Source organism: Perognathus longimembris, chromosome 22 (genome assembly GCF_023159225.1).
Source record: "Perognathus longimembris pacificus isolate PPM17 chromosome 22, ASM2315922v1, whole genome shotgun sequence".
Lineage (NCBI taxonomy): Eukaryota > Metazoa > Chordata > Mammalia > Rodentia > Heteromyidae > Perognathus > Perognathus longimembris.
The window spans coordinates 25826177-25850278 of NC_063182.1; the positions used below are offsets into that span (position 1 = coordinate 25826177).

At 40.1% G+C, this 24102-nt stretch overlaps 1 protein-coding gene across 1 annotated transcript in view; it reads right to left on the reverse strand.

Annotated features, from left to right (window-relative positions):
* Pcsk1 (proprotein convertase subtilisin/kexin type 1) overlaps window positions 1–20305 on the reverse strand; it is a 40719-nt gene extending 20414 nt beyond the window's left edge. Inside the window, exons 1-6 of the mRNA XM_048331470.1 lie at window positions 20126–20305; window positions 16878–16982; window positions 12838–12948; window positions 9770–9916; window positions 8423–8499; window positions 2739–2827 (exon numbers count right to left, since the gene is read on the reverse strand). Of these exons, the coding sequence (XP_048187427.1) occupies window positions 2739–2827; window positions 8423–8499; window positions 9770–9916; window positions 12838–12948; window positions 16878–16982; window positions 20126–20305 (709 nt within the window). The remainder of the gene's footprint in view (window positions 1–2738; window positions 2828–8422; window positions 8500–9769; window positions 9917–12837; window positions 12949–16877; window positions 16983–20125) is intronic.
* Between the last annotated feature and the right edge of the window lie 3797 nt (window positions 20306–24102).

Here is a 24102-nt window from a genome sequence, read left to right on the forward strand (position 1 = left end):
TGTTGTACAATGAACTGATATGGATAAGCATGTTTACAATAAAGTACATGCTGACAACTAAAAGAAAATTAAAATCAAGATAGCCTCCCAATGTTTCCAATGCTTGTGACCCAGCTAGCCAGCCCAGAAGAGAAGGGAAGTCAGTGCACCTGTGAACTTCTCTACCTGTCTTTTAGAGATGGTACCATGCATGGTAGAGCAGCTGTGCTGTCTTTGTTCCCTTGTTTGTTTATTTGTCAAGGCTCTGTTCCCAGTAAAACCCCTGAGGTTGAAAGGGAGTAGTCTCCTTGAGGGAAAGGAAGTAGCTATGGTCGCCAATCAATTATAAATAGCTTCCCTTCCTCCCCCACCCAACATAATGATAGAAATGCTTTCAGAGATGAAGAAAAAAAAAAAAGAAATCAAACAGCTTTCCCTCAATGCACCTGCTCATGACTGTGTAAATGGCTATGGCCCAGTCTGTGCCATACAAAGGACCCTGACAGGAAACGGGGCTGCTTGAAAAGATCCATAATAGGAAACTAACAAATACGGAAAGAACTCTTGTTTCTAAGCACTGATTAAAAATAACCCAGAGGCCATTCTTTCATGTGTTTGCTAAGAAGCATTTTCAAGGAACATGCTTCCTTTTCTTCTAAATAAGCTCAAGGATGAAATGATTGCCACGGATTTCACTCCGGAGGGGGAATCATGTTTTATCAGGTAGATGTGGTAGCTCTTTGTACTTTCCAACATGCTGTCATCCATCATCAGACTTGTGAATTCAAGAGCCAGGAAGGGAAAAACAATTTGGACAGTATGGGCAGGTACCTGGTTATTCTAGCTTCAGGCTATTAGAGCAATTAGTGTACAGCCTTAGGTTTTCATGCTGTTATTTACTATGGAGCAAAGGTAAAAGAACATGTAATTGACATGATTAGTGAAAGTATTTTAAAAAGAGAACTGCATTTAATTGAAGAAAAATTAGCTTTCCTTTTTTATAACTTTGTAATCTAGACCAAAATTTTTGTTTATATTGGTGCCAGATCATCAATGAAAAACTTAGGAGGCTTAGAATCAAAGGTCTTTGCTTCAGTTCCATACTCAGTAGATTCTATTACTTTAAAATATTTTGCTCCATCAAAAGTCAAAATGAAGGACCAGATGATTGATTCCCTTAAAACTTAAGAAGTGAATTCTTTACCCAATCAATTACATAATTTTTACTTCTGCTTTCTTTTTTTTCTTTCTTTTTTTTTTTTTTTTGCTAGTACGGCGGTTTGAACTCAGGGCCTGAGCACTGTCCCTGGCTTCTTTTTGCTCAAGGCTAGCACTCTTCCAACTTGAGCCACAGTGCCACTTCTGGTCTTTTCTATATATGTGGTGCTGAGGAATAGAGCCTAGGACTTCATGTATATGAGGCAAGCACCACTACGCCATATTCCCAGGCATGCTTTTGCTTTCTTTAAATTATCATAGTGCTTTGAAGATGGCAATGTGAAAGAAACTAGGAATGATCCCTAAAATCTAAGAGCCTAGTATGAGTATATTATATTATCTAGTATATTATATCTATCTATCTATCAACCTATGTACCTTCCTACCTATCATCTCTGCCTGACCATCTAACTATAGACTAAGATATATATTTATTTGGTTTCTGAAAAGGAAATAACCAAATTCAGGTTAGTTCTACATAGAATTTAATGAGGTTTACTATAATAACATGCTGTACAAATGATCTTTTAATGGTTATAGATTTTGAAAATCAAACAAAGTTTGAAATGCATAATTTGAAAGCTTGAAGTAGAGGAGAGAAAGAATGGAGACAATTTTCATCATCTCTGCTCATGCTTCAAACCACTCTCCACTCTTCCCCACCCTCTACCCTTCAACATCGGAACACGAACTGCATCAATGGGCTCTCCTGCCTTCCCACTGGATTCATCAAGCTCCAGACCCCACAAGGATGGAAGGGATGAGAAGCAGATTAGGAAGGGATGAGAAGCAGATTAGGTCTACTTCTCCTGTTTGGAAGCAGCTCTGCTGCTGTTTTGTTCAAGACCATAACTCCTGTCCATTGGCTCTATCTATGGCAACAGTTTTCTCTCTCTACTTTCCATGCACCTCTCTCTTCAATTTTTTGAACCTAAACAGTGATAACATTTTCCAATATTCATTAGTCCCTTGTTGGTTTCCTCTAAGTCATGCAAATAGTTTCTTTATTAAATATTCTCAATTACCCTATTGGGACTTTCCCCATAAGAATACTGGCAAATATAGCTAGAAATTTTATATCCTTGACATTAAAGGTAACCTTTGGCTACTTAGTATAAAAAGAATGTATATAAAATTTCTTAGTGAAGCTGTTCTTTGCGAAAAAATGAAGAGCTGTTACCAAATTGAGAGCTTAGGGAACTCTGCCTAAATTTACCTCCTCCTTCTGGTCTCTTAGCAAGCATTCAAAAACTTTCCTTCCCAAAGCAGAACATAGAGAAAATTAGATTCCATTCAAATGCTATTCAACATGTCCATTATTTTCCCTGTAAAGATGTATAGCCTATATTCAGCTATCCATTTTCTAGGAATTGAGCCACTGATTTGCTTGAAAATCACATTTATATCTTGTAGCAAATTTCACATGGAAATCTTTCATTCCTTTGGTTGTAGAAAAGTCTTCTCTTTCCCTCTTCCACATATAGTAAGGGATTCCAGTGTCTAGTTAATTAGTAAACTACAGCAACAGCCCCTTGCTTTACCTCCAACTTTGGAATTGTATGCAATGCCAACTCCACATTTGTGATTATTTGCTTGCATGGCAATTTCTCCCGCACATCTGGTCCCATGTCTGAGAATTAAAAAGAATTATAAAACATAAATGAGGATAAATATTTGCATGTGAATCCATTCAGCATAAGGCTGATAAAAAGCAAATGGATTACCTCTAGAATTAAATAAGATTTATGTTTATTTTTGACAGTACTGGTGATTAAAGTCAAGGCTTCACACTTGGAAAGCAGGCAGTCCATACTTCCAGCCCTTTTTTGACTTGGTCATTTTCAAGGTAGCTTCTCAATTTATGCCCACGTCTCCTGGGCAGACATACTCCTATTTGTGCTGATGATAGTTTTAACCCCCAAGCCAGCCATTGTCCTTCTCCTGTGCCTGCAATACCTGATACATGTTGCCTCCCACAGCCATTGAATGAGATGGAGTCTTGAGAAATTCTATGTCCAGGATCACCTCAAACCATAGTCTCTTTATGTCCACCTTACAGTTGCTAGGATTACAACTTTGAAGCACCATACCTGGTTCACATTTGTTTAGACAAAGGGAACATAAATTGAGGCCAAAAATAGGTGAGTTCAAATTCTGGCTTCTCCCACTAATTACTGGTGTAAACTTCAGTAGTTGTGCAAATCACATGAGGCACTTGTATAGAGCATTTAGTACAGTTGATGGACTATATTAGGAATCCAGTAAGTGTTAGCTATTGACACAATAGTGAGGACTTTGAATCTCATGAACAATGTCACAGACATGTCTTCTGCTTCTTACTCCATGGATATGAAGTGGTTCCTCCCTAGATTGCCTTTAACAATCATTGGACCACCCCTATTGGAATATGGTAGAACAGAATCCCTTGTAAGCCCCTGTCATCTATTCTAACAAGACATCACACTAAATTTATCAGAATTTTCTGATCACAAGAGGAGTATAGTATTTTCTCAGGACATTGCAGACTAATTGGAAAACAGAGCACTCTCAAACTCTGGCTGAGTCATGGAAGCCTGAACAAGATTAGTTTTGCAACTAGGCAAAGAGCCTCAGTGATTACTTAGAGTATTTGGGAACGCTATGATATACAAGATCCCATCACTAATGTATCAGTTCTGAAATTCTAGGGATAATAATTGTCTTTTCCAATACCAGTCTGACTTAGAGAAAGACTAAGGGCATATTAATATGAATACAATATGAATAAATTGAGGGTATATTAATATGAATCCATTTCATGAACTCATTTTAACATAGAAGCACCTGGGGCTGGTATGAAGGCCATTTGTGACTTAAAGGATCCATTGATTTAATATTCAGACATAGACAAAAAGAAAGGAAGGATTACCTCTCAGCAACAACATTAGCCAGCTACTTTTAACAGATAGAATCACCTATTAATTCATTCTGGCTCAGAATATAATATTGTCTGGACTATTCCAAATAATTCTGTCTCAAGCTCTCCCTGAACTGTACTTCCAGAAGTATCTATCACTGCCTGTACTTCTTTTTGTATACGGACAGAGCCTGGTATAGCAAAGGAATCCAGTTCAAGTCTCCAGCTTAAACAAGCAGACTTGATAAACATCAACACTGCCTCTGTCAACAAAAAAAGATATAATGTGACACCATCTATTACATATCTGTGTTTAAACACTTGGGATTGACTTTTCTAGAGAAAACCGTAGTCAGATCATACTACAAACACAGCTTGATTTCCCTCCCCTGTTATCCTCACTTCCCACAGTCATGCACTGACAAAAGGGGAGAGCTTATCAAAGAGTTTCCATGTCATCTGTCACAGACCTGCAGGTCTTTTTTCTTCCCTATATCAGGCACTGAGATAAAACAGCCCTCTATTAACTTAGTACCAAGGTGGCAACTGGCATTTAAATCAACTTTGTAAAATCCTAGTGCATAATACAGTTTAAAGATTATTATTATTGTTCTGGTTTAAATATCCTTATCACACATGTTATTTAGCATAAAATAATCTGTAATTGGTGTTAAAATTTTCAACAAAGACTCATGCTAGTTTAATAGAAAGTTTTATTATCTTATTATTTAGTGATTCTTCTTTTGATTTGCAGAGAAACATTCAAATATGGCTTCTATTAGTTTCATTGGAAATGGAGATAATTTGAGGAGATAATGTCCTTGGAATTGGGAGGTAATAGTTCTCAAATTGCTAGAAAGGCTAACAAAATGGGGCGATTCTTTTGCCAGACTTTGGGGATTGGTGTCTGACAACACAGTAGTAGAGCAACCCTTTGTTATTGTATCTTTTGATAAATGATAGGGATGCTATCTTTATGGCTGACAGTCAAGAGGACACTGAATTAGCTGAGAAAATTGACTTGTTCCTTGATGCTTCTTCTCCTCTCAAAGGATACTGTTCTTGTTATGCTGATTTCTCACTGAAATAAGGTCTCTCATTTGCTACTCAGTGCTACTCAGTTCATCACCATTATCACCTGTTATTGTCAATATCATAATCATCCTTTCAGCAAACATTTAACTTTTTAATGAACCAAGCAGAGTCCATTACAAAAGATGTGTGCGAAGACACGTGCAATCCCCATAATAACCCCATTTAGTTGACTTCCCTTTACGAAAATGTTAAAAACTAATGTACCAATTTGTTAAATAAATTGTTCAAAGTCACTTAAGTATAAGCAGAAGATCTAAGATTTGATCTAAATTTGTCCCCAAAGTCTGTTCTTATATCCTCTATGTCATGTGGCAGGTCTATAGCAGGCAATGCTCTGAAACCTCAGACTTTTCAGACATAAAATAAATTTTATCTGAGGTTTGGGGAACTCTCTAAGCTATAGAAAATGTACCTGGTAAAAGTTCTATGGGTTTCCTCCCTAATTGGAGGTGGGAAGGGAAGAAGTTCTGCTATAGTATGTTATCTAGCATATCCTCTAAAGGCCGTGACCCCAGCTTGGCACTACTGGAAGGTGGTGAAACCTTGAAGAGGCGGAACTTTCTGGGAGCTTTTAGGTGATTGGTGGCATGCCAATCCCTTCTAAGAGTGATTGTAGGACATGGGTCTCTTCTGTCTTTGCCACCGTGAGTATATACTTCCTATCATGCTGTACTATCACAAGTCAAAAAGCAACACAGCTCACTGGCTATAGACAAAAATTTCCCAAACCATGAATTAGCTTTTTAAGGGTAATTTGTTTTTGATATTTGCCAGCAATGTGAAGCTGGCTAACACAGGTCTTAGTCTTCCTTCTCATAATCAGAGAAATTCCAGAGTAGCTTCCCATGGAGTATTCATCTGTGTGGGGCACACCCGCCTGGGCGCCTTGCATCATCATGAGGTGGTTCTAGCTGGCACCGACTCTTTTCCCAGCCCTGGGGCCTTGTGGCTGGTAGCCCCGCCTCCCTCCTCAGACCGCATGCGAGCCAAGATGGCAGCGGGGGAGGAACCAACAGGCGGTCCTGAGGGCCATGACATAGATGTAGGCCGCCCCTTAGGGAGGTCCCTCGGAGCTCCACCCTGACTGACAGCTCAGGCATCAAATCACAGCCCCTACGTAGGTGCACGTATCCCTCCCCTTCCGCTGCCCTCCAACCTGTGTAAAAGAACAGATCTTTTCCTGAATAAACGAGTGGGCTCGACCTGCTCCCACCCAGGCTGCCTGTCTGTCCTCTGTCAGCCCCCTATATCCTCTTCCTGGACCAGTCCGCGTGGGGTGTGCTATCCCGTCTCTCCTGCAGGACAGGAGAGGGCGGGAGGCTAACCCCCCCCCCACATCTGCTTTGCATCTATATAGGGTCCTGTCTGCCTATGGAGGTATACTGCCTCCTTCTTTAGAGGACATCACCTCTAAATTGGTTGTACCATGTAACTCAAAGCAGATCCTCCAGACCTAGTGTCTTAACAAGAGGGGTAAAATAAAAATTCTAAGAAAATTTACAATGTAACAATTCTAAGAAAGTGGGTCCTATATTCTAAGTACTATTATTGACTATTTCTTCAGGAAGTTTCTTTGAGAAATGTTGGCAGCACATACCTTATCACCCAGTATAGGGGACAAAAAAAAACAAAACAGCAGAGACACAGAGATGTGGTTTTGCTGAGATCTCTCTCTACAAGCAGACAGCTACTGCCTAAACTAACATTATAATGCTGGGCTTCAAATGAGCAGAGCAGGTGTTCCTGAAAAGTGTAACCAGAAATATGTCTTAAAGTGTATCTAAGAGCCCTGTTCCCATTCCTAAGACACTCTACTTTCATTCCAGGTGCTTTATCAGCAGGTCTTATATTGTGGTTGGAATTTTACTCCAAACCTTAAAGAGTTAAATGGTACAGAGAGGAGCAATATTGTTGAATCCATCCACAAGCCCCGAACATTCTCTCCAAATAAACACGTGCCCAGATGAGGCCTAGTCCATGTACCCTAGCCTCTCTTCTTTGTGTTGGATTTCTGGAAAGGGAAAACTCCAAGGAAAGAAATGTCTTTGTTAGTAATACTATACCAAGAGAGTGCCGAGATTGGAGGATGGGAAGAGAAAAGTGACTGACTCAATTTGGTTAATAGTGTAAGAGTATTTCATGTTTCATGTACCAAGAGTTTGTTTCACTGTTTTATTCTTTCCAGACCCACAAGCAAACAGCCCTAATTTTGACCTTGCATTTAATCTATTTTAGTATGCAAATATCTTCTAAGTGGAAAGAAAATGAAGAGGAAAGTGCAAATGTACTGTTGAGGTCTGTGTGAAATGTCAGCACGAAAACCATGTCTTTTGGCCTCCCTAATACTACAACAGAAGCATGTTAATCTGATAGTAAGATGTTGCCCTCTTTTCCTTGCCTTGGCTTTGCACCCAGTAGCAACTGGAAAAGGTTACTAACTGCTTCAGCATCATATAGATTGGTTTGGATTTAGAGACTAGCACCAGCTGCCATACCTTGATTGTTGTCTGGCTTGTTCTGCTAAAGGAACTGGCTAGTGATTATAACCACCACAGGAAGTTGTGGGAATATTTTCGTGGCTATTTCTTCACATTTCTTTTAATTATTAACATTAACTGTTTTGCTATAGTCAATGATTCATGGAGAATTTGGTGGGGGGAGGGGGGAGAAGAGGATAGGCTAGAGCTCAAAGTTTATAACCACAATGCTCTAAACATGTTTTGAAACTATGTGTACTCAATAACATTCCAGGGGATAATTTTGTAATATAAGGAGAATCTAACAGTAAGATTTCTATATAAAATATGGTTCTTTAAAACAACAGAACGTCCATTCTCTGCATTAAAAGCAACAGCATATTATGGGTGTTTCACATTAATATTTTTTTGAAAGCTGAAGCTTGGAAAAAATTTATCTTTCTCTAACAAGATATAACCGTGTTGGGGGGGGGGGGGGGTCCTGGGGCTTGAACTCAGGGACTGAACGCTGTCCCTGGTCCCTGAGTTCTTTTGCTCAAGGCTAGTGCTCTACCACTGGAGCCACAACTCTACTTTTGGCTTTTCCGTGGTTAATTGGAGATACGAGTCTCATTGACTTTCTTCTCTGGGCTGGCTTCAAGTTGTGATCCTTAGATCTCAGCCTGCCGAGTAGTAGTTAGGATTACAGATGCGAGCAACTGGCAAAAGCATTTTTGAAGTACTTTAATTCCCTCCCCCCAAGGGCACGTGTACTCACTTGTTCTCATTTGTGGGATCATATCGAGGAAATGGATCATGATCATTATCATTAAAATCATAACTTGCCTCTGGATCCTAAAGAGACAACAAAAAATAATACTGTAGTATCATTTTTTAAAGCATCACTTCCTGAGCATTCTACCACTGCCTCTTTGTATCCTAGAGGATCTCTCAAGAACTTACATTCCAGTTTGTAGCCTAAACTCTGAACATTTATTATAGCTATAAATCAGGCAGCAATGACACACAGGGTAGTGAGGGTGAGCCTGCGTCCAATTATAAGTGAGTTTTGCCAAACGCACCACTCATAGATGCTGACAAAGCTGGGAAAAAAATCAGAGTTGAATAATTTCAATAGTTTCACATTTCTGCTGAAATTAGGGAGGCCTAGGGACATTGAATAACTTTACTAAGACTTTAGAATTAATAAGTCATGTTTTGCACTAATCTCCACTATGATACAGAAATGGCTGTGGGGTGGGATTCAGGTCTGTGGTTGTTTTCTTCAGTCTTTAGTACAGTTTAAAAATCACTCAATTTAATTGCTTCAAATGGACACCAGTTTCCATGTCTGACTCTTCTTTTCAATCAAATTTCTACGCTTAATCATCTTTCACTTAAAATGTATCACCACTATGACTACTTCTCAGTAGTTTCCATATATCTAATAATCCTTAATTTCTAACAAGTGCTCCCATGTGCTAATCTTTTTCAGGTCTTTATTTCTTTGCCTTTGTCTTTGCTCTTTAGCTTTGAGTTATAGCTGGGGGAATGCTAGGTGGCCAAAGGAATGAGGGGAGGACTCTAATCGATGAAATGCATACCACCCTGCTATAAGGACTGATGACATATTAAGAGTTCATGTTATGTTATGAACTTCATAACAAACACACCATTTTCAATTATATATATTATCTACTTTCAATTTGCACGGAAGGACTCACACTCGCATAACTTCACTGTCAGGCATATTGAGCCATAAGAGATGTGAGAGGAAGATTGTGAAAATGATTTCAGACATGAGGCTTGAGTTAACTGCTTTATTGCTCTAAAGTTTGAGTGGTTCGCAGTCTGAATAGCTCTTACTAATTTAATGGGTGTAATTTAATTTTTCCCAACATACATGTCCATGTCCCTCACCCCACTGAATTCTTTCAATGTCTACTGGTACTAACATAAAGTTCTAGAGCTCCTATGGTCGGATAGAAGGATGAGGAAGGAGTAAAGCCTTGGTTCATCACACCAGGAGCTGGCCTGGGAGCAGCACCCCTCTGAAAGGAAGGGGAGCCCTGCATACCTGCATAGATAACACCTAAATCATAGTTATAGGCTGTCCCAGACTCACGTAATTTGGATAGATGTCTGTGTGGTTCCACTCCAAGCCATCATCCAGTACAGTGATAACAACTCCTTTGCCTGTGATACCCTTTTGCCAAACAGGTATCACATGAAGATCCAGCTTGGGCAGAGCTGCAGTCATCCTGGTATCTTGCTGATAATAGGAAAAAAGCACTGGTAAAACAATAATTTACTTGTCACACAATAGGAGCATATGCTCTGATCTGGAAACTTATCTTTCCATTTTCTTAAGTAGTCTACCATTTGGGAATGACTAGGTAGAATGAAGAAACAAAACTGACAGTAGGGCCAAATGAATCATCAAAATGTGGTCCTTCTCCTAGTTGCCCCAATGGAAAATCACATGAGTGGATGAATCATCTTAGGCCCCTTCTCTTTGAACCACCAGGATTTAAAGAAGTTGCTTTCATTTGTAAGAGCACCCTCAGTTTTTCATCTACTGAGGTTTTATTTAAGATTTCCACCTTCCTCAAAGTCCTGAGCCTTCACTGCCACAGTGAACTCTCATTATATTACCTGATGCACATTATTCGTGCATGATATAGCACTTTACTTTTAAAGGAATATCAGAACCTGGAATTCTCAAGAGATTTTGTTAGGAATGGCAATTGAATTGTCGGTTTCCAAGTGTGAGTACCCTAAGGAGTAAGTTTGCCTTTGTAATTAGTATTTCCTTTACAGTTAATTTTTCTGGTGCGCATAATGTATGAGTCTATGGGAGAGAGGCTGGACAACAACATTTAAGAACATTTCCAAGCACGTGAGAGATGGGGTTGAAAAGTACCAGGTACCCAGTGAGGGAGTCAATTTGAAAAATTGTTGAGGCAAGTGCAGTAGTACATATTGCATCCCAGTGACACAAGAGGTAGAGTTAGGAAGGATCACAGTTTGAGGCCTGCCTAAGCAAAAAGTTAGCAGGACTCTTACCTCAACCAGTAAGGGGGTGTGATGGCATGTGCCTATTATCCCAGCTATGTGTGAGCATAGGTAGGAGGTTCACTGTCTGGGACAGTCATGAGCAAAATCCTAAAGCTTTATTAAAAACAACAACAACAACTAAAACAAAAATGGCTAAAGGAGTGGCTCAAGTGGTAGGGTGCCTGCTAGCAAGCATATCTTCCTGAGTTCAAACCCAAGTAACAAACACACACACACACTTTCTCTCTCTCTCTCTCTCTCTCTCGCTGCTAAGAAATAAAAATCATTTGGTGGTTCATGCTCTTAATCTTAGCTTTTCAAGAGGCTGAGATCTGAGGGTTATGTTCAAAGCCGATTCCAAGCAAGAAAGTCTGTGAGACACTTATCTCCAATTAACCACCAAAGAAACAAAAAAGCTGGAAGTGGAGCTGTGACTCAAGTGGTAGAGTGCTAACCTTGATCAATTAAAGCTCAAGGACAGTTTCCAGGCCCTGAGTTCAAGTGCCAGAACCACACACACACACACACACACACACACACACACACACACACACACACAAAATCATCAAAATGGACTATTTCCTTATTTATGTTTTTCATAACAAAGTGGACACAGTCAGGGCAAGAATTTACCAGGTTGATGTGAAGATGAATCACAGGAGATTAGAGCCATATACTTTCTGTTGGCTAAAACAAGAGAAGAAAGCTTCTATGCCAAAAAAAAAAAAATGTAGACTGTAGTTGCTAAGAAATGGCCTCTGTACAGTCCGCACCACAACTAGTAATGTGATTTAAATGAATTATTCAACCTGCCAATGTGTTTTCTTTATGTGTTAAATGAGCATAATTACAATATTAGCTCATATTGAACCCTTAGTATATCAGTTCATATTGTTCATATTAGTTCATACTGTACACTTAGTATACAAGTTGGTACATAGTAAACAGGAGTTTGCTAAGAGGACAGCTTAGCTTAAGCTTAAGTTTCCATTATTCAACAATGGTATCTAAGCCTTTGTCAAGAAAAATTATCTTTTGTAATACTCCTGGCAACAAATCCTTTTATTAACGTGCATAAAGACATAGCATTAAAACATAAGAGAAACACCTTTTAGTCGAGCAGCAATAGTTACAGTTTTTACTCAGGCCCACACACTAAGAAAGATTTTGGTAAATATCTTAAAGTTACAATGGTTTGCAAGCCCAGACATTAGCAAATACACTTTCATAGTGCTTCTTGCATTTTGAAGATAAATTTTTCTAGTGGTTTCTTCCTTTAGCCTTACTCAGAGACTTTTACTTGAACTGTCTAAAAGTTACTATTGGGAGAATGAGGGAGGAGGTAACAAACAGTACAAGAAATGTACCCAAGGCCTAACGTATGAAACTGTAACCTCTCTGTACATCACTTTGATAATAAATAAAAAAATAAAAATTACTATTTCACTATATGTATGTATGTTTGTATGTATGTATGTATATAGATAGATAGCTCTATCTTCATGTTAACTGTATTCTGTGAGTGACTTGGAGGGTGTTTAAGAATAAATTTAGGGGGCTGGGGATATGGCCTAGTGGCAAGAGTGCCTGCCTCGTATACATGAGGCCCTGGGTTCGATTCCCCAGCACCACATGTACAGAAAACGGCCAGAAGTGGCACTGTGGCTCAAGTGGCAGAGTGCTAGCCTTGAGCAAAAAGGAAGCCAGGGACAGTGCTCAGGCCCTGAGTCCAAGGCCCAGGACTGGCCAAAAAAAAAAGAATACATTTAGGCAAAAGTGATTTTAAGATGAATATAGCTTTTGAAACCTCTAACCAAGCAATACATGACTCTTCTACACAAGTCTCAGATAAATTTAAGACCTGTTTTAGATATCTTACCACACAAAACAAAAGACTCAGATAATATATCTATATAAGGAAGCCCACTACTGAATTCAAAGAGATAATTAGATAGGCAGGTAGATTAGGCAGAGGGTATATTGATGGATAGATATATAGGGTACATGCATAAATGTAAGGGTAGATAGGATACATATACACAAATGCATAGGTAGATGGATGAGAAAGATGATTGTGTAGATGATATAACAATGTAAAGAACACAGGTCACACACATTCTTTCTGTAAATACTTACCAAGTACCACTGCTGATTCCACATTGGATCATTGAAGAGATTTATAGCGGAGTCTCTTAAAGCAGAACGTTTGCTTCTCTCTTTTTCATACTGTTGTTCAGCCCATATCACCTACAAGGATTTTTATACTGAGAAAATCAAAGGTCAACCAACCACTTCTGTATAATTGTCTCTCTGTCTCTAGAACCCTTCCAGTCAAGATTCAGGCAATTCCACAATGGTTTTGCTTGACCACAGATCAAATGGGCAGCCTAGTGAGAAGAAGAGATGGCCCACTGAGGAGACAAACATTTTCTCTATTACAGTAAAGTGTATCTCTAAGGAAGGAGAAGTAGTCAGTGAAGAGATGATTCCCACAAATTATTTACACTACAATTGTAGTGGAAGTAAAAGTTCTGCCTGCTTTTATCAGAAAATGGGACATAATAGCCATCTTTATACTAAGTTCCAGGGAAGCTGAAAATTTGACCATTTTCATGGAATGAGTCAACAAGCTAAGAGCCCAAAGAAACTGCTATTTCAGTGCTCTTGCATCTTAATTCTCCCTTACATGTAAAAGGTAGAAATTGCAAATGTTACACAAGACTGGCACTTTGTCTTTGAAAATTTGAAACTAGCTCCCCTGTGCTTCAACCTCTTGCCTTAAAGTATTGGATGTATTTGAGAGAAACATATTTAAGGTGATGAATGAACATTACTGACCAGGCACACTCACTATTAATTTAGTCTCATGTATTATGCAGAGAGATATGACATTATAAAAATTACCTGGCCCACACTTACAACATAATCCTGTTATATTCAAGGCTGTGAGAGAATGTGGGGCTGCTTTGTAGTTATAATCATTATACTAATGCTATACTCTTATTCTGCTGAGCAACATTACTATTCCCTTCCCTGAACATGGCTTTTTTTGTTGTAGATGGGGTGACAGTTCAATGTGAGGTGGGATATTGTTAATCTTGGAGTCTTCCACAAGTAAATGAGTCATATCTATAAGTAAAAATGAAAAACAATGCATCTGAAGGATAAGACCATCCAGTAAGCCTGTCCTGAATTTTTATTTAGAAAACATACTGCATGCATATTATAAACACAGGGACTTGAGAGCTAGAAATTAGTCACTATAATTTATTTTTAAAGTGCCTGTGTTTTCAGGCTTAATTGTTTTGGCTTAAAATACCACAGTACTTGGAATACACTGCCTGCTATCTAAGTTGGTCTTTGGAAGCTGGCTGCTAGGGAACAAGTACTAATCTTTGTGGGTGAAGATCATTTAATGTTGGAGATCTCATTAGTCTGTAAAGACAGAATTTCACAGGGCTGATCTAAAAGAATATTACTGCCTCATTAAAAAGAGCAATAAAATGAAAATTGAGAGCAATTTTAAAAAAATGGAATATAAGCAGAGGTACTCTGCCATCGGATCAGGTAAACATTCAATTGTAAGAAACAGTATTTTGATTAATGTAATTAAGTCAGAATTGCATATTAATCAAAAGAAGAGAAGACTAAATGGAATATTAAAAAAAAAACCAGTGCTTTCCTATTAGGAGTATAATAGGTATTGCACACTTAACTGTAAATAATACTTGCCCCAGTCATGCTTTTGGAAAGCTCTTTAGAGTTCATAATGAGCCATCGGATGTAGGGTGGGTAAGATATGAGGTCACTAGACAGGAAAACTTTTAAAGTCCAGGGCCTAATTGGTCTCCAAAATTTAGTCATAATTTGGCTAAAAACTCAAACAGAACCTTTATGCTGCTTCCCTAATTATATCCTCCTGTAGTCTCACTGCATGGATGTCTACAGTCCTATATAATTGATCATGTCCAAGGGTATATTTTGTCTTTAACCACCCACTATGTTCACTTGAAGATTTATAGGCACATTCTAGTTACAGCAAAGGAGGGAAATCATGCAACCTATGTTTATTTGGGTTTGGCTTACTTTGCTTAATGTAATTTTTGCCAAGTCTTCCCTTTCAAAGGGTACAATAGCATTCTACCTAATGGGACTATAGAATTCCATTGTGTGAGGCGAGCATGACACCACTACACTATGGAAACTCCATTGTGTATATGTGAAACACATTCTTGATCCATTCATCTGCTGAGAGGCACCTGGGTTGATTCCATATCCTGACTATTGACAATACCTCAGTGTACATGGTTGTGCGAGTAGCTTTAGTGTGGCATTGTTTGTGTTCTAATGGATAAATGCCCAGGAGTGGAATTGAGAGGATCACAAAGGCTCAATAGCTATGTGTATATGATCATATAAAATAAAGTTTATCAAAATGAACTTCAAGAAATGGAAAAAGAGGGTTTTTTTTTGGTAAATTTGCTTTTAGTTTTATCCTTTCTATTTTTGTTTTCTGATCTTTCTGTCTTGTATGTAAGTTTATCTGGGGGAGAGTAAGGAGAAGCACAAAAATGGTGGGGCAAAAGGTGAACAAGTGCAGCAGTGTATTCACTAGACACTGCTGAAAATGAACCATACAACTTGTGAGGGAGTAAAGGAGGGAAAACTTAAAAGAAAATGTGGGAAGAGGTGACACTGTTCAAAAATAAATTCAGTCATTATGTAACTGTAACCCCTCTCTATATCACCTTTACAATACAATCTTACAAAATCAAACAGGAAATCCAGCAATGGGACATGTTTGCTGTCCATCGTCCTGATCTCCTAATGAGCATGGGGTTTCATTCTTGTAAATTTGAATTATGGTGACCACAGTCCAATAATTTCTACCCTCATAGTTGATCTTTTTACTATTTAAAATCAATTGGTTTTGAAAAAATAAAGCAGAAAGTTTATTTTACAGGCTTCATGAATTATATGTGCTATCAACTATTCTATCACCTTTCTATCATTTAGACTTCTTTTTTCCCAAGCAGGAAGTTGAGAGAATATATTGTTTCTCTTGCTATAATTCTGTAGTGTATCCTACGTGACAGAAATCATGTATATAGATATCAAGACAACCAGGAAAAATTTCTCCCAGTATAGAACAATCTTGAGAAAGGACCACTTCGTATATGCAAATTCCAACATTCCTAATATAGTCAACATTTTCTGATCATGTATTTGCTGGCTTTAAAAATAGACTTCCAAAATCAATAGGTGTATCAAATATGAATGCAAATTTTCCCCACCCCATTTATTTATTTACTTTTTTCTTTTTAATGTAATTTTATTGTCAAGGTTGTGTATAGAGTGGTTACATTTACATAAAAAGGTAGTGAGTACATTTCTTTTCAAACTTATCTCCTCCCTCAGTTTTCTCTCACCTTCCTTCCTCTCCAGTCTCCCCCTCCCCAAGTTGTACAGTTAGTTTACAACAAATTGTCTTGTAAGGATTGTTGTTGCATTGGTTTGCCCTTTGTCCTTTGTCTCACCGTTTTGATGTTTCCCTTCCCCTCCCTACCAAAATCAAATATAATGAGAGCAGGAGCTAAACCATTTCCAGCTATTTTCTACTCATGAATTGGTATACAAAACAGGATAAAGAAAGAAGATAAGGTTTGGATAAAAAAGACAATACTTAGGGAAATTATATCTTATAAAGAAATGTATTTTTCTCTCATAAGCACTAGTAGGTGGAAATGATGAAAAAATTTTAGTTACACTGAAATGTTGAAAACAAAGTTCATTTGTTTCTTCACCATCATTGTGTTGATTTAAAGTTCCTTATACTTACCATATATACAATAAAGTTTGTTGATTTGGTTGTTTTTTTCAAAATTTTTCATTAATGCTACTACTTGATTTTCAATACTCAAGAGTCAAAAGTTTATAGAAATGCATAACAGATTACATGTAATTAAAGTGCATGCATATAACTATGGTTGGCTCAATCTAAACTTATTGCTAGCATGCAATTATAACCTTATGGAAAGTGACTAGAAACACTACTGATAAAGAATTATGATTACAATAAAAAGAATCACATTTGCTTGCAACATGGTTTTTTGTCTTCCTAGAAATCATAAAGAAAGCAGGTTAAGTCATTGAGTTTAGGACAAATGCACACTTACACGATCGTCATCAGCTAATCTCTTAGTGATATGAATAGCGCTTCTTCGAGACCTTTGGGGATGGTTTTTATGTTTGAATAAGTAGTGGTTTTCAAGTGATCCAATCTATAAAAAAAATCAAAATTAAAGTCTGTTTTCCCAAACAAGTCTATGCAGAAAATTTCAAAACCAAGTAAGTGAGAGACAGGGACCCTTTACTCAGTCGATTGCCAGTTCCTTGAATGCAACCTTTTTTCTTCATGAAGAAGGCAGTGTTATAAGTTTTGATGGCATCTTAAGGAAATTATTTGGGCTCACAATATATATGGGAATTGGTGATGCATCTGATTCATACATTTTAGATCTAACTGGTAAATGTGTATGTGTCTGTGAAGTTATTCTATTTGAAGATCTTTCCCCAAAAATATCTATGTAATCAAATGTATTTTGTCCATACATTTGTGAAAAGCAAGTAAACTCCTTTGATACTATCTGTAGTTGGCCCAATAGTTAGCTAAAACAATCACTATTTTTATAAATTATAGTCATTGAATCCATAATAAAAAACATTATCAGCCATCATTGGTGTTCTTTTGCTTTCTCCAGTAGTTCAAGGTTTTCAAGAAAGAGTACACTAAAAAAAAAAAAAAAGAAAGAAAGAGTACACTATGTTTAGGACAGGTGTTCTACCATAGATTGTACATATTTCTCTGGGTCACCATTAACACCTAGGATTCATTTATAAATATGTTAATTATTCTTTCAAACTAATGTCTTTTTACACAAAACACTACCAAATTTGAAGCTACCATGTCCTACAAATGCCCTGAATATTTTAAATTAAGAGACAAAAACACAACACCTCATTTCTGAAGAAGCATGCTCTTTAGATTCATGGTTCTCATCACCTCGAGAATTTTTTATAAGGATGATTAGGCCCAGCTGTAAGACTTACTGTAGGCAATGAATCTGATATGAGTTGTAAATGGAGTTGGTGAGATAGACCAAAAGCCTTAGTGGAAGATAAAGATAGCTTAGCTCTGTTTTGGTTGCCAGCTGCTTTTGCTTCTTGCCACTACCTTAACCTTAGTTTTATCTTGAGATCATAATATTGTAGGGTAGTAAGACTAAATTAGTATCATTTTAACAGTGATAAGCCAAAAGGGAAAGCAGAAACATGAAATCAGTCTTTTGCACATAATTGTATTTTAAAATCTTCATTGATAATGTTCTTTTAACTCGAAATGACTATAAGGAAGACAGCATTGCAAATCATATATTAAGCATAGATGGTCAAAAATTTTAAACTACTGTCTTGACTATGCCAATCTATCCCAAAGGTTATATCAACAAAGGTGACATTACATTTTATTTCTAGATTTATGCTTATTCATTTTGAAACGGAACTCTCATATTGAATGGTCCGGGTGTCAATCTGTGTCTTCAGCTAATAGGTGACAAAGGGAGATTTATTTTATCTTTCTCGCCCAGTGGCCCTTCTATAAGTTTACCCACGGGCTGAATTTTACATTTCTACCCATATAAGATATACAGATTATTCATGACGCTTGTAGTACTCACTAGTAGCTTTCTGTGTGCTACTCACTTTCTCTTTTGGACCCCAAACTCCCAATAATTAATTACATAGCTGCCAGACTTAGGACTAGGGTACCTTGCGTTTCTCTGTTCTTCCCCCTCCCCCGTTCTGTTTTCTATGCCTGGAGTGCCTTCTCCAATCTCACCGGTCTCTCCTGGCAACCTCTGCTTCTTGTTTTTCCTAACCCCTGTGCACATGTCTTTGGACAACCTCCTGTCACTCCCCTCAAATCCCTTTGCACCCTCTTTCCTTCCATCAAAAACACCGTACTGAGGTTGCAAGCACAGCTTCTCTTACTACACCAATTAACGTTTGGTTACAATCATTGGTTTCTGAGCCAGTCTCTTCAAGATTTGGAATTCCTTGAGAGAGTTTCTTTTCCTCCTAACTCAGGGCCCTGCACCGAGCAAGGGCTGTGCAAAAGCGAAAGGCGAGCTCTGCTGGGCTACCGGGGCGCTGGGAAATCAATGGGGGGTATTGACTTTGCTGCCTGGCTTTTCAAAGACAGCTGGGCTCACTGAGTCGGAGCGCGAAGCCGCCCGCGAGAGCAGGCGTATTCCCCGGAGGCCGGGATCTGTGGAATCGCCCACGCCCACGCCGATTACTCATCCATGACTTCAGCAGCTCAATCGCCACCTCCAGAAAAGAAAACGCGCCAAAATGTTTTACAACTCCCTCCTCCCCCGCTTCAAGGCAGACCAACTTTTAGGGGCGGGCGGGGGGCGGGGGGCGGGGGGGGAACTGTCGATTGAGCACTAAGGAAAAGGAAAGATCGGATTCGAATTCCCCCTCGCTGGGACCCCCTAGGATTCAACCAAGCTGGTTTGTTCTTCAAAGGCCCTCGGGCTCCCCTCGGCAGCTATGAAGCCAGCCCCCTACTTAGACAGGCAACAGTTCTCGATCTGCAACCTCTAGGGGAACGATTACGCACAAGCCTAGGAACAAGAAACACAGATCCCCCCCCCCCTCCACCCCCCGTGGTCAGTCCCCAGCTCAACCTTGCAGGGGCACTGGCCAAAGTGCGACTTCATCCCAAAGCTGCGACTTCGCAAGTTCCCCGCGAACGAGCTGGGCTCCCCAAGAGGCGAAAGAGAGGCTCCCCGCGTCTTGCAGCCCGCGCTTCCCGCCAGCTTCCTCGGACACTCCTCTAGTCCCAGCAGCTGGCGCTCTCCCAACGCTCTGGGGACCCCCCGCCTCCCGGTCCCCCCACAACGCCGCGGGCGGGCATCCCCAAGCCTGCCCGGCCCCTCACACCAGGACTTGCATCTGCTGCTGCCATATTGAAACGAATGGAACTGGCCGGCTCCTAACGCAGCCCGCCCGAGTCCGGGGGAAACTGAGGCGCCCAGAGCCGGGCGCAGCTCAAGTTCCCGGAACCGGCGTGGAGGGCTCCGCTGCTTCTTCTTCCAAGCCGCACGAGAAGGAATTGCCATTCCGGAGCGGACAATAGTGAGCCCAAGCCCTCGCCGGCGGCAGCCGCTTCCCTCTGCCTGGCTCAGCCCAAGCCCAGCGGGGAAGCAGGCAGCGCGCCCCCCTTGAAAGCGCGCCGGGGCGGACGGCCACCGTGCCCCCCCTCCCCGGGCAGGGCAGTGCCCCGGGCGCCACGCGCCGTGGAGCGCCCCACCCGTTCCCTCGGGGCCCCAGAAAGTTTCTTCAAAGTGTCAACTCTTACCTGACCCAAAAGGTCATAGCCCAGGTCCTGGGCGATGGCGGCGGCGGCCTCGGGTCCCCCGGGGATCTCCGCCGCCCATTCATTCACAAACTGCCTCTTGGCAGTGGCCGCGCTCAGGGCACTGCAAGCGCAGAGGACGGCGAGCGCCGCGCACTGCACGGGCCAGGCTCTCCCCTCCATGGCTCAGCCACTCGCGCCAAGTGGGAAAGGGAAAAGGGAGAGAAGCGATCGCAGGGGGCAAGCCAGGCGGATGCAGCTCCTCCGCCTCGGGCTCCGGACCTCTCGCAGCTCCCGATGGCTCCGGGAAGAGCTAGGAGGCGCGCGAGGAGAGCATGGGCGGCGGCGAGCGCTCACTGGAGCGCGGCGGAGCCCCAGCCCTGCCCAGCCAGAATGGAAATGAGTGTTTACACGTCAAATCGACGAAAGCCATCGCTTGACGTCAGATCTACCTGGACGAAGATCTGGGTGGTATTCCCAGCGGGGCGGAGGAGCGGCTAAAATAAGCAGGGAGAGATTAAGAAAAAGCGAAGGAGCTGTTGGCTGGGATCAGTGGGATCTTGTTGTCTGCCCATGAACACTGTCGCTAGGAGAAAGGAACATCTTCACTTCTCAAAGACAAGTGCCTGTATTGGACTGGAACTGCCGAGAGCGGCAGGAAGGCGAAAAGTAAAGCACTTTCTGTCTCGCCCATCCATTTTCTTTATATTATCTCGAGTGTATGGGGGCGGGGCATGGGTGCAGGATTGGTAGGAAGGGATCAGCAACTGCCATTTAAAGAAAAAAAAGGCTGTGAGAGCTTTCAGATCGGACGGCGTCTGGAAGGGCTAAGAGAAGTTACTAGCCCAAACCGGCTTTAAATCACGCCGAAGATGGGCATTTTCCCCAAGACAATGCTAATACAACACTTTTTAGGATACATCTTTAACCACTCAAGCCACCTTAGTTCACAAGTTTATTTCCTTCCCTCCTGTTTCTAAACCTTAATAGAACATTATTTAAAAGTCTGTTCCAGAGAGCGAAGAACCCAGTACCACCACCATGACGGCGCTTCATCAGAACCATGATTAATCCCATGATTGTACAAAACAGGAAATTATTTTTAATTGAGAAGGCTATCTAGGGCCCTAAAGGCTGTTGTATTGAATCAGAGAGGAAACATACATCAGGTTTCATTAACCCTAAACTTTCCGTTGTTTACCCCTGTAGAGCTTTTCATTTGGGTGTTTAATTGAAACTCTTATCCCATGAGATGCACAGTGTGCCTTGGTGCAGGACTGTCCTGATGAAAAGAAGAGAAGGGAAAGCTTTAATGAATTATCTGCCCTTCCTACTTCCCCAATGCAGGAGGCAGACACCCTCAGTGTGCAATATTCAGCACCGGGATGTGGACAGCGCCACGCGCGCCCAAGCTGCTGTTTGCTGGCTCTGTCTTCCAAGCACCACGTAGCTGAGCTGGGCCGTTCTGCAGCTGGCCAGCTCCAAGCTGTTTGGCTTGTGACCTGCGTGGCTCCTCTCCTTTGAACAGCAAAATGGGAAACTGGCCGGAAGGGGGTGTGTTGTTAGGTTCATGATTGTGACTATTTGCATCTTGTTCTCTGGAATGACTTGGACTCTGCTCAAAAGTAAAATTGCAGGGAGGAGAAAGCGAGCCTGCCAGTGTATTTCCTCTGACAGGGGGACATTTCTTGTTTTTATAGTGCCTGGGTGGTAGTCTAATCTCTAATTTGAGGGGGGGGGGAGAAGCAAACTGGAAAGGAGGACAGAAGAAGAAAGAATGCGAAATGTTCTGACAGTTTCTTTAAACACATCTTTATGAAAGCAAATGCCAACATTTGTAAGACACCTGTGTGAGTGTTTTACAATAATGCGATCCTCGGATGCCATGCTGTGGAATGGGCACGGATGGAGAGCTGCTCCCTCTGCTCTGTAAATCTACACATGTGAGAGTTAATGGTCCAGTGAGCTGTCTCCATTTTTCTTCATGTCCTACCTGAGTTGTAGCCTCGGGCTCTCGAGGGTTTTTCATTCTGACAGCAGATAGATGCTAACCGTGCACTGAAAAAGCAAGAGAAACCAGTGGCAAATATTCAATGATGGTAAAATATCTTCAGAACAGGAATATTTATTCCTTTCTTGTTGTTGTTCAAGGAAATCAGACTAGCAGTGTTGGCCATAAGGTTAGTGTCTCATTAATAAGATATTTGTCTTAAATGAAGTACCGTACAAGCCTAGAATGAATAGTTGATATATTTACTGGATATTTAGTTGATATATTTATTGTCAGAGAAAAAGGTAATATACCTATATACAATATTATTTATAGTTTATTCTGAAATTGTTTGAATTTCTGCCAGTGGATCTTGCATACAATCTCATTTTTATGAGATAGAAGAAATGGATTTTTCCAAGGCTTGGGGTATAAATGTATTTAGGATGCACGTTAACTTATTCACAGCAATGGCTAATTTTTTCCGGATTTATAGATTTGAGGCCCTTCCCGGTCATATTTTACACCTTGAATTAGAAGAATCAATGATGAATTTTAAGTTGATTTTCACAGGATTTCTTTGATCTTATTAATTTATATAGTAAATAATATAATTAAGAAACTAAAAGGAACTTGTATCTATTATGACTTATCAAGAGAGCGGTAGGCCTTTTATGATTAGTTCCAGAACCCCAGAGAGGTGGTTAATCATTTACTTGGAAAGTAGCAAGAGCAAGGCTACTATGAGAACAAAGCAAGAATGTGTTCTTGTAGATCCCATTTCCTTTAGGCTTAGCAAGTGTGTAAGCTTTTTGTTATTGTAAAATATAATATGAACCTCCATATACACTAAACAATATTCCTAATGGTGTTTTGCAAAATAAATATGTAAACATTTAGGTTAGAGAAAAGAATATTTCTTGACATGCATAATTATGGTTTAAGATTTTAAAGAAGAGGCAAAAAGTAGAAGTGGTAATATACTCTTTTAGTGCCAGCTGCTAGGTAGGCTGAAGTTTGAAGGCCCTGTGAGCTTAGCCTGAACAACATAATGTGGTTCCATATCAAAATGAAAAGAAAGGGTTAGCAAATAGGTTTGTCATTTCCTACTTGTCAGGTAGACTTACCTACTTGCTACGAGTAATAGCTACAATGCACAAGCTAATTGTGTACTCAGTTAGCCTGTAATTAACTAGAAGATATTTTATAACATATTACAGAAACAAAAATTACCTTTAACAATAATTTGGTAAACAGTACTGTTAAAATTTAAAAATGTACTGCACACTGACATAAATTGGAAGAAATTAGGGAACTTGGAACTTAGTGTTTGGGACTTGTTGAATACATTTTCCTTCTCTCCCCTTCCCCTTCCCTCACCTCTTCCCTCCCTACACTTAGTTTCCCCCTCCTATTTCCTCTCTTTCTTTCTCCCTCTCCCCCTCCCCTATCTTCCTTTTCCTCTCCCTCTTCTATTCCCACTCCATTTCCCTCTCTGTCTCCTCTTCCACATCCCTCCTCTCTCTGTCTTTTGGTCTCTGTCTCCGTCTCAGTCTCTGTCTCTGTCTCCTTTTCTTTCTTTTTGTGCCTGGGCTTGAACTCTGGGTGTTGTATTTTGTTTGGCCAGTGCTTGACCTTGTTTTCATGTGCTACATTTTTCTTTATATGATAATTATACAAAAGCAAACAACATATTTGGGGTAATTCATTAAAAGTAATTATAGGTAACTCTAAATTAAGAAATAAGAATAATATTCTATCAATATAGCTCAAATTTTTGTCTCGGGTTTTACACAATTTCTGATTCTAGCCAAAACATTTTAATAAACAATGATCTTTTCAGATATTTGGTGTCTACCATAAATGAATTCTTTCTGCTCCAATACTGAAAAGAAATAGTGCTTGTAATTCCAACTACATGGAAGGTAGAGATGGGGGAAGCAGTTTGAGCAAGCCATAGGCAAAAAGCACAAGAACTTACCTAAAATAT